The following is an 11,030-nucleotide window of genomic DNA, read 5'->3' on the forward strand; positions in this document are numbered from 1 at the left end:
GTGTCAACTAATTATTGTACAATGGATAAACATTTGGGAATATGTTAATCTCAACTAGATTACACGTGATACTTTTCAAGAATCATATTTAAGATTTCTTTTAACAATTTAAGTACATGTTGGCCATTCAAATTAGGAGAGTCGAGACCAAATAATTCATTTTGGAAAATAAATATTTGCTATTAATTAAGGTGATAATAACATGAATAGAACATATATCTATTGTGTGAAAGATTTCAATTAATACATACCATTAAATTATTAAGTCTCGAATGTGTCTAAGATCCCTGGCCAACAGCCCCCCTTTTATTACTAGTCTTTGAAATCAATTTATGGTCCTTTATGGAAGTACTATTATTTTTCTCTTTATTATTTTTTCCAAATGTTTCATATCTGCATTAGAGTCGGATCAAATTCGTATTTGCACATCATTGCAAGGCCCATTTTTGGGGCGGTGCTTCCAACTGAATCTTTTCCATTATGAAAATTGGAATCTGAAACTTGTGGTTAAGAATAGAAGAATCTCAATCATTCCACTATAGCTACGTTGATTATTGAAGTATTATTAATACTTGATATGATGTTGAAAGGTTCATCTTGGTTGTGTGTAGGGAGGAAAAACTCGTCAAATGAAAAGTTCCTCGTCCCGTTGAATTCAACCTACGATATTGATTTTCAAGACATGTTTCTACCATTAACAAAAAAAAATGCGTCTGAATTATGTTATTAATCGACCTATCTAGATCCACCAAAATACATTTAACATCATGACTTTAAAAGAAAATTTTATCATGCCCAAACTACATGATTTGGTGATCATTTAGCTATACAAAAAATAACAATGTTCAAAGTGCAATTTTGTTGACTACTAGTCCCTTGTTTTTCTATTCCTATGGTCGTTGTTGACTACTACTTGTTAATTTTTTTTCAATTCCTAATTAAAGCATGATTTAATTTAATTTAATAGTAATCAAATTGTATGTACGTATCTTAGCACAAGCATTCTATTAAGAATTACACAGATGGTGAGAACTCAACCATAGATGAAACCATGGAAGCGATAACTGGCAACTGAGAGAAAGCAATAACAGAGAGGAAAATATGATTTGGTAAAATAAGAACTCACACCTTTCATTGATCAGTAGTGAAGTACTTATATACATGTGTGAATATACATCAACGAATCTGCAGAAAGAGAAAATATCTAACTAACTAATTAGCTCTCTAACCGACTCTGACATCACTAACTAACTGCACTAACTAACAGAAAAGATGGAATCTAACTAACTGAATGTCATAATTAATACACATTTTAATCATGATTGTTAATACACATGTCATGATGTCAATATAAACGAACGAGTATGGTTGAAATTAGCATATTGAAAGATTGATAAAAAATAATCAGAGCGGTTATGATATTATAAAATTTTCCTCTTGACCGAATATGTATTAATCTTGATTCACAGATTCATTTTATGTGGTATCCATGATCGAACTAAAGGTTACCAAGGAATCATGCATAACACTGAATTGAAAGCCACCGAATACCCCACAACTAACATGTGAAATGGATGCATAAGGATATTGTGCTCAACTGGAATTTTTTTTCTTCTAAATCATGAAACAGAAAAGACCTTTACCAAACTTATGAGATATATATTACATTTATGTTAATTATGTCTTGTTCTGGAATTTTTGACCAAAGTAAGTCATTATGTAAATCAATTCACCAAAATAATATGTTTTTTTGAAATTTTACAAAATTAGAATAAGCGTATTTGGCAGTAACGTTTTAGGTATTATTTTATTAAAAAAAATCAGTAACAAAAAGACAAAAAGCTGACGGAGTTAACAGACCTAAAACGTTACTTTCAAATACGTTTTATTAATTCGTTACTCACAGGAACGTTTTAAGACTAAAATGTTATATCTGACTTTCACCACCATCAACCTCAATAGTCACTCCCACAACTCCTCCGCCCCCAATTATTACGACGCTCTTCTTCCTTATTTCTCCGACGACTTCACAAACAACCTCTGCGTTTCCGTAAGCAAAACTCTTTTGCTGGCATTTCAAACAGTTGTCGTCTTTGCTATGTTTGTCACTATAAATTTCCCACTTTTTCAAAAATTTCTTTAAAAAAAATATTGAATTGATTCTTGGAATTTGACTTTCTTCCATAGATAAGATTCAAATTTCAATGAGTGATTTCGATTAACTTGTCAGTTAGGTATTTGACCAACTAATTTGAAACTTAAATTTGAAATTTCTGGATGTAAATCTTACTAAAAGGTAAGATTTCAATTACAAATTTGCAATTTCAGTTTCTTACAAATTAATTAAAACATAGTAACTTATATGTTTACATTTTATTTTTAAAAAATTCATAATTCCAAAGTTTACATACATGTGCAGACACGCAGTTATGTTTTAGCCTCAATCTGTAATTGAATTCTAAAGAGTTCTTATGGTCAGTAACGTTTTAGTCATAAAACGTGATTGTGAGTAACGAATTAATAAAACGTATTTGAAAGTAACGTTTTAGGTCTGTTAACTCCGTCTACACGTTCGATGGGTCCATACTTTAGTCTTCAGAAAATATTCATCATCATATCTATTAATATTATTCACTACTCTTGTATAAATATTTGACTCATTTCAGAGAGATATTGTTAATCATAATTACTAGTGTTTCTGTTATGTTAAGTCAAATTAATTAAGAGAGTAAACGAGACAAGAAAATATACAAGGACAAAACGATGAAATATAGCTTGATTTTTTAAATCAGACTTCTAAGTTTTTATAATATAACCTCGTCCTATTTTCTTGATTTTTCACGTGACTCGAGCTTCTAACATCAAGTATGCAATTTCCAGTAAAGTAAAGTAAGCCAAGTAACGACTATCTACAACCTCTTCTTTCATTTGTCCTGAAAACAAGCTATTTGTTCTGAAAGAACACGCTTTTTTCACGACAAGAGCGGTATTGTAGCATCAACACGAAAGTTATATATTGTCACTCTTTTATGAAAGATAAAGTTGATTTATTGCATTGCCAACGATTCTTTACTTCTCATACAAGTAATATGTGATTTGTTTGTATTTGCAAATTTAAAAAGGGAACCTGCTTTTAGTACACGTACGAATCACTAACGGATTGAGAGTATTTGTTAAAAGACAGATGCTTTCTTAGCCAAAAAGTGAAATAAGAATAAATTTGAATACTTTATTCTCCTCAAACATTATCAGAATCATATTCTCTTCTTTTTTTTCCTTTAAAGATTCGAAAAATTGCAATTCATTATTTGTATACAAAAACTATAGCCTATTAGTGAAGTGTGATGAACTAAGTCAAGTCTCTGAACAAGTAGAAGTTCATTTTAGAGCAATGGGTATGTCAATTTCCAAGTTTGTAAAAATGTTATTTGCAAAGAAAGAGATGAGAATATTAATGGTAGGACTCGATGCGGCTGGCAAAACAACCATCTTGTACAAGTTAAAACTCGGGGAAATTGTCACTACCATACCTACTATTGGTATTTTTGCTATCTCACCTCTATATACGTTTAATTGCAAAGAAAAAACTTAATATTTTCTTGAATATTTGATTATTATTTTTAATATATACATTAATTGAAACCAGGATTTAACGTGGAGACAGTGGAGTACAAGAATTCCAGCTTCACAGTATGGGATGTGGGTGGACAAGATAAGGTATTTAATAAATTAATTCTCACATATATATATGATTACAATGAAAGTTAGTTACTAGGTTGATGATGATTATATTAATGTAACTAAATTGTTTTAGTAATTAATTGTACAGATCCGGCCTCTATGGAGGCACTATTTTCAGAACACACAGGGTCTAATATTTGTTGTAGACAGTAATGATCGAGATCGAATTTCAGAAGCCAGAGATGAGCTACATCGCATGCTTAATGAGGTAAAATACTCTCCGTCCCATATTAGTTGTCATATCGATGATGGATAATTCTCGTAACTTTTAGAATACGTACAAATTCATGTGTTATGTAGGAAGAATTACGAGGCGCTACAATTCTTGTATTCGCAAATAAACAAGACCTTCCAAATGCTATGAATGTTGCAGATATCACCGATAAACTTGGCCTGCATTCACTCCGACAACGACGCTGGTAAACCACAAACTTAATATTATATCACACCGCAAAAGAATATTTGCATCATTAGATTATCTAATATGTTATGATTTTTATTATTATATGTAATTCCCCATGATAAGTGAAATTAGTTTTATGAGAATAAGGTGTTACAAGTGAAATTATGCTTATAGGTAGTACAATTTTTGTAGGAATTTTAATATTTTTTGTCAGCAGACTAAAATAACACTACAACAAAAATGATCATTAGCGGCAATTAATTCTTAATTGCCGTGGCCATTAGCACTCTTTGTATATGTCCCTAAAGCCTTTAGCGACATTGGTTCTAATGACACTTAACTAATGTCAGTAAAGACTTTAGTACTCTTTATTAATGTCAATAAAGTTATTTTTGTTGTAGTGTCACCTGCCTAGCCGTAATAGTAATTAGTTTGTATTTGGTGTATACTCAATGGATAATACAAGTATAATAATAAGTGTGTTAATCGATATACACACTCAATAGAGGAGTGTGTTAAAAGATCTGAAAAACTTTGTTCTATTCAAATTGTAAGAGGGCAAGAGATCTCATTTTTATCCGTATTTTTTTTTAGGTACATTCAGAGTGCTTGTGCAACATCTGGACAGGGACTTTATGAAGGTCTTGATTGGTTATCACATAATATCACTGGCAAGGCAAGAACATTATGGCCTTTTCACCTCCTCTTTTAATTTCATTTTTTTCTCACCAAAACAAAACTGAATTTACTTGGTTAAATCATAATTGCAGGCATAAATTCAAAGCAGCATCCAGCTCAAGAAAATCCTCTTATTTAAACCCCCAAACGCGTTGATTTTAATAGAAGCTATGACTATACGTATATTCTGATGCAACATTTCATTATTGTAAACTATAGTATTGAATTCCATGATTTTTGCCTATCCGTGTATGATTGAATTTCATAATTTATGACTTTATGTATATGGTTGAAAATTCAATATGATAATTAAACACTCATCAACATTCACGACTTCATTCTCCTTTTAAGGCTTATCCGAAAGAGAATATCGTAATTCTTCACGGTGAATATCTAAACGGGTTGTTTGATGTTCAGTAATTCTTGTTTAAGCAATTCATACATATTTTGATCTAAGATTACACTCTTCCGAATTTAAGCAGTAACATATTCTTCCATAAATCTAAAAATATAAAAGAAATTAACAATGCATTTTCACAACTCGACCGCTACATCAATTCTGTTCCATTTAATCTCTCTTTCATGGCGGAATATTTTTCGGGATAAGTAATATTACTTGAAATGCTAGACGCGCAAATAATGGTTGTGGTTTTGGGAATAAATTTGAGAATAATCAATAATGTAATGAAACTTCATGATGTATCAAATGACATTAATCATTGATAAGTTGGATTTTTTAAATTTTATAATGGAAGAACTTACTACCGGAGCCCTTAACCAAAGAAGGCCCATGCATACAGCCACATATTGTTACTTCAATTGTCTTAATTGACCTAATATCTTAGGAACAAGAATAAAGTGTAGTTATTGATCACCAATGTTTTTTTATTAAATTCAATGCAATAATACATAAATGTAAAGTTGAAACATAAATCTAACGGAAGCTGCTAATCATTTATTTTTCAACAATGTCATACTACACCACAATGAAAATTTAATGTGGATCGAAATCTCACTAAGATCGAGTCAAACTTCAATAATAAACATGTCATGACATATCTGCAACAACACGCATGTAATATTATTAAGAATTACACAGATGGTGAGAACTCAACCATAGATGAAACCATGGAAGCCATAACTGGCAACTGAGAGAAAGCAATAACAGAGAGGAAAATATGATTTGGTAAAATAAGAACTCACACCTTTCATTGATCAGTAGTGAAGTACTTATATACATGTGTGAATATACATCAACGAATCTGCAGAAAGAGAAAATATCTAACTAACTAATTAGCTCTCTAACCGACTCTGACATCACTAACTAACTGCACTAACTAACAGAAAAGATGGAATCTAACTAACTGAATGTCATAATTAATACACATTTTAATCATGATTGTTAATACATTCTGATACAAAATATTATCTCATGCGTGATGTATTTGTTTGAAAAGAAATTAATTTATTTGAAGGTATAAACCAAAATAAAGGCAATCTAATACATTAATCTCTCGCGATGTACGATTCGTAAAAGAATAGAACTAAATATGTGACCTCCAGATCAAACAACAATAATTTTGCCAGTTATGTCAAGGCTCTCCTTCTTAGAATTTATTTGAAGGTGTACAAAAATTAGATTCCTACTAATACTCCCTCTGTCTTAAAATATTTTTCATGAGTTTTTAAATATTATTTTTCTTAAAATTGGAATGAAAAACACGATATATAATTTGAGCCAGATAAATTAAAATAGTTAGTTAACGACCTAATATGGATTTTTATTTTTTTTAAATACTCTGAAAAGCACAGTTTTTTATTTCTTTTAGGAGTAACTTTATTTTGAAGATAATATCTAAAAGAAATCAATATTCCCAAAGCGATGGTGTGTTACCTTTTTTTTTCCCTTCATCTTTAATTAATTTCAATATTGAATCTTGAATTAGGTCAAATTTACTGCTAGTTTGGTACATTTAATATCAAGTCATAGTACATTTCCTCCCATTACATAATATTTTTTTCTTTTAATAATATGTGGGCGAACATAAACATAACTTCAAAAGATAAAAATAAATTTATCATAATTAAAATGTCGTGGTTTTATGGATAGCTTCGTTAATATGTTTTTCTGACAAAAATCTATTTAAAATAGTTTTCAATAAAAAAAAAAAAATACTACTATAGACACATATTTCTTACAAGTATTTTTATCAATATCAAATTTCTAATGAAAATCTATTGAAAGTAGTTTTCAATAAAGATTTAGGAAATTTACTACTAGAAACACAAGGCTTTTTTTTATAGATTTTTTAAATTAAATTTCAAATAAAAATATATAAAAAATGATTTTTCAAGGGAGAATATAATAATAGAAAAGGTGTTTAACTAGTATATCCTTCTTTAAAATAGTTTTAATCCCAGTCAACATTATTAGAACTAAGTTTGAAAATTAAACCTGACTTGTGAAATGACACTTCACCTAATTGTTTAGCACCAAAGTTATTATAGCCTATACCTACCTATTTTTTCAAAAAGATATGTAGTTTAAAAAAAATAAAAAAACATTATTTGGAATATATAGACCTCAAATAAAAAATAGAAAGTAACGATTATAGGTTATTGTATTCAAATAATTTCTCATATAAAATTATCAACATTAAAAATATATAATAAAATGGAGGATATAATTATTTGAAACACCTAAAATCAAAAGTGTCCCTCCTTTCCCAAAAAAGGAGGAGGATTATTTACCTTTCATATGCCATTAAAGTCGAATTAAAAATTAAGCGATGAATTTTTTTATTTTAAAAAATAAGATGCACATCTCATACAAGTAACTTATGATATGTAAAAATATTACGTGTAATTTTATAGTGTTATTCAATTTTATTTAAGATCGAATTTAATAGGAGCACTCGCATATGTGAATTATGAATTTTCAAATATCTCAAGCTAGATAACCGTAGAATGAGACTCTATCTATCTTTATTCTTGTCTGATTAATCAGTTCTTCAAAAAAAAAAAAATCTATCAGACTATGAAAGTGAATAATTTGAAAGATTTTCAAAAATACAAATAACTTTTGGTTTTTATTTTTCAGATTTGACAGGCATTAGAAATAAATAATGAATTGCAATTCTATTATATAAATATCGGAGCATCGAAAGAAGTAAATGATATGTATTATATGTTAAACTATATTTTTTGATAATATATATTTATATATATATTTCTTTTTTTTTATATATATATTTCAAAACTTCTTTTAGAATTTATTTCTTTTTAATATATCAGGGAACAAGATGATTCACCAACGTACAATACATAAAGGAAAGCCACTAGAAAAAGCATTAACAGCCAAAATGAGAAAATGCCTTTTGCAAACAGTATAAAGACAATATTACAACTTCTATGTTACTCCCAAAAAAAAAAAAGAAACACTAGTACTCTATTATTATGGTATTCACTCTGTTCCAATTTATATGATGTAAGTTTAGATTTCGAGACTCAAACAATTTAAGTTTAATTGTAAATTTGAACATGAAATCTTCACGTTTTTTCAAAAATGAAATCTAAATATTTGAAAACTAGGTAAAAATCATGTACTATAAGTCATAATAACTGGCAATTAAAAATATTTTTTAAATAATAAAAATATACTTATTTAAATCTTACAATACAAAATTAAAAGTGTCAAATAAATTTAGACAAATATAATACTATTATTTTTCTGGGTCCATAGAAACTGTATTCACATTTATAATAGCCCCTCAAATCCACAATACACAAAGACTTCCCCTTTGGGTTTTCCCCTCATACTCTAATTATAGTAAATAACTATCTTATTTTAAAATTTTCAAAATTCATATATAGAAAAGCTTATTTATACCCATTTGAGTGATTCATAATGTAAATAATTCTTCACTTACATGTACTTTATATTGACACATCTCTTGTGTTTAGAAGATGGTTCAGAATTATAAATTTTATGGATTCAATATTTAAAGATTCTTAATATTAAATTTATTATATTTGTAAGAATATAGATTTATATCTATTGTTTGTTGTAATTTTCATAAATCTATGCTATGCATAGAAAATACTCTAATTTCAGTACAAATAACCTGCATTCACCTTTGTTTATGGTATGCTTATCAATCTCATGTAAAAAAAAGAAAAATAGCACTAAAATAAAATTAAAATCACTATTACTTTCGGTTTAAATCGTTCATTCTGCTTCAATCTAAAGTAATGTTATATTGTTTCACAAAAATTCCCTTTACTTGACCATATGATCAACTTGTTTTAAGCTAACAACATGTTGAATATTCAAACTAAGCTTATGGTCACTCGTTCCTCTCGCTTAGTCAATTATGTTTTGGAGTCATCCCCGACTCTGTCATTACTATAGGAATATGGGAGTTCTAGACAAAGAAAGATTAACTAATAATACTATATTGAAAAAAAATATATAAATTTTTTCTAAAAGGACATCTAATCTTAAACTACTACTAAACTTATCCCCCACCACTTTGTTTTCTCTCTCTTATTTTTCATAAACTCTAATTATAATAGTCATCCTATATATATATAGATCCATGGTCCATATCCCATACCCCCTTTAACTTTTATTACATAATAATACTTCTTGAGTTCACCATTTTCTCACGTAAATCTCCACCAAACAACCCTACCCCCCACCCCCACAAAATTTCCATACAAAAAAATATATTGAACATTAGTCCCCATTACCTCAAAGAACAAGAAGAACCAAAAAAAAAAATGAAACTTTGTATTAAAAAAAATTCTCTTCATATTCTTCTTGTTTACTATATGATAATTATATTATTGTATTTCGTTCACCGATCAAATGCTTCGTCGATACAATCTTTCGTATACGGTGGATGTACACAACAAAAATATAATCCGGGCACGGTTTACGAGTCGAATGTCAACTCGCTACTCAGTTCCTTAGTCAACTCAGCATCAATGTCAAATTTCAACAATTTCAAGATTTCCATGCCCGGTTCCACTCAATACGACGTCGTATACGGCCTATTTCAGTGCCGCGGCGACTTAGGCAGCTCTGACTGTCACAACTGTGTCGCCGCGGCATTGACTCAGCTTGGAACGCTCTGCCCCGTCTCGTGTGGCGGAGCGTTGCAGCTGGATGGGTGTTTTATAAAGTACGATAATGTTTCGTTTCTTGGGATTGAAGACAAAGGAATTGTAACGCATAAATGTGGACCATCCATTATGGATGATTCGGATATGATGACCCAAAACGACGGCGTTTTGACGTATTTATCATCTGTGGGTCAGTATTTTCGGGTTGCCGGGTCAGGGAAAATACACGGTGTAGCGCAGTGTACGCAAGATTTGAGTATGAGTGAGTGTGATGATTGTTTATCGGAGGCGATCAGACGGTTGAAAAGCGAGTGTGGGTCATCACCTTGGGGAGATATGTTTTTATCCAAATGCTACGCGCGGTTCTCGGAGAGTGGATTCACGTCTAAAAACGGTAAGCGGCTCCGCCATAATAATTGGTGGTGCATGAGTTATATCTTTACGTTTATTTGGTTTTTGTTAGTAAAAATATGATGAATTTATATTATCCTAAGCACTTTAATGAATTTTCTTTTCCTAACTTTTATTGGAGTTGATGATCTATCGAAATTTTTTACTAGATAGGGATAAAGTTATGTACACAGTGTACATCATTTTATTCTGACTCTACTTATGAGATTACAGCTATTACAGTGTTATTGTAACTTCTCTATGGTAAACGGTAAATTTGAGTTACGTGAGGTTTTCATGCATGGTTAGGAGAAATATGTAAAATTGATTTTAAGTCTATGGTAAGTGAGATGAAGTTTGATACTTAGATTTCACATATTTTTGCTTGACATACTAATAATTGACTGGTTAAATAATGATCAGATGAATAAAATGAAAAGTTTAAAGTAAAATTGTTATTCAACTGTTGATGTCTAACTAAGAAATTATTTCAATTAAATTTTCTTGCATGAACCTAGCTATGCGCCTCCGCCTATGGATAAATGGTTTTCTTATTCTTTTATTTTCTTGAGATGGGGTAATTATGATATAGGTGTAATTAGTTAGGTGATTAATCCAACTCTAATTAAATAAAAGGTAGATGATAGGTTACTAGAAGGGGAGGGGGCGGGGGGGGGGGGGGTTCTTGGGT

General features: G+C 29.9%; 2 protein-coding genes across 2 annotated transcripts in view; both read left to right on the forward strand.

Annotated features, from left to right (window-relative positions):
- Nucleotides 1-3,305: 3,305 nt before the first annotated feature.
- LOC102580882 (ADP-ribosylation factor 2-B-like) lies at nucleotides 3,306-5,146 on the forward strand. The gene is made up of 6 exons (XM_006355005.2): nucleotides 3,306-3,539; nucleotides 3,647-3,717; nucleotides 3,830-3,949; nucleotides 4,042-4,160; nucleotides 4,739-4,820; nucleotides 4,915-5,146. Exons 1-6 carry the CDS (start codon nucleotides 3,392-3,394, stop codon nucleotides 4,918-4,920), a joined length of 546 nt encoding a protein of 181 aa, XP_006355067.1. The 5' UTR covers nucleotides 3,306-3,391; the 3' UTR covers nucleotides 4,921-5,146.
- Nucleotides 5,147-9,347: 4,201 nt separating this feature from the next.
- Nucleotides 9,348-11,030, forward strand: part of LOC102581219 (cysteine-rich repeat secretory protein 12-like) — a 4,891-nt gene continuing 3,208 nt past the window's right edge. Inside the window, exon 1 of the mRNA XM_006355006.2 lies at nucleotides 9,348-10,343. Within this exon, the coding sequence (XP_006355068.1) occupies nucleotides 9,605-10,343 (739 nt within the window). The 5' untranslated portion in view covers nucleotides 9,348-9,604. The remainder of the gene's footprint in view (nucleotides 10,344-11,030) is intronic.

This window comes from Solanum tuberosum, unplaced genomic scaffold, assembly GCF_000226075.1.
Source record: "Solanum tuberosum cultivar DM 1-3 516 R44 unplaced genomic scaffold, SolTub_3.0 scf00189, whole genome shotgun sequence".
NCBI classification, from domain to species: domain Eukaryota; kingdom Viridiplantae; phylum Streptophyta; class Magnoliopsida; order Solanales; family Solanaceae; genus Solanum; species Solanum tuberosum.

What these genes read in the sequence shown, in the direction of transcription:
- LOC102580882 (XM_006355005.2), top strand. Translation starts at nt 3,392, where the DNA reads ATGGGTATGTCAATTTCCAAGTTTGTAAAAATGTTATTTGCAAAGAAA. An exon ending in ATGTGGGTGGACAAGATAAG is followed by an intron (nt 3,718 to 3,829) that starts GTATTTAATAAA and finishes TTAATTGTACAG; the next exon opens with ATCCGGCCTCTATGGAGGCA. An exon ending in TCACTCCGACAACGACGCTG is followed by an intron (nt 4,161 to 4,738) that starts GTAAACCACAAA and finishes ATTTTTTTTTAG; the next exon opens with GTACATTCAGAGTGCTTGTG.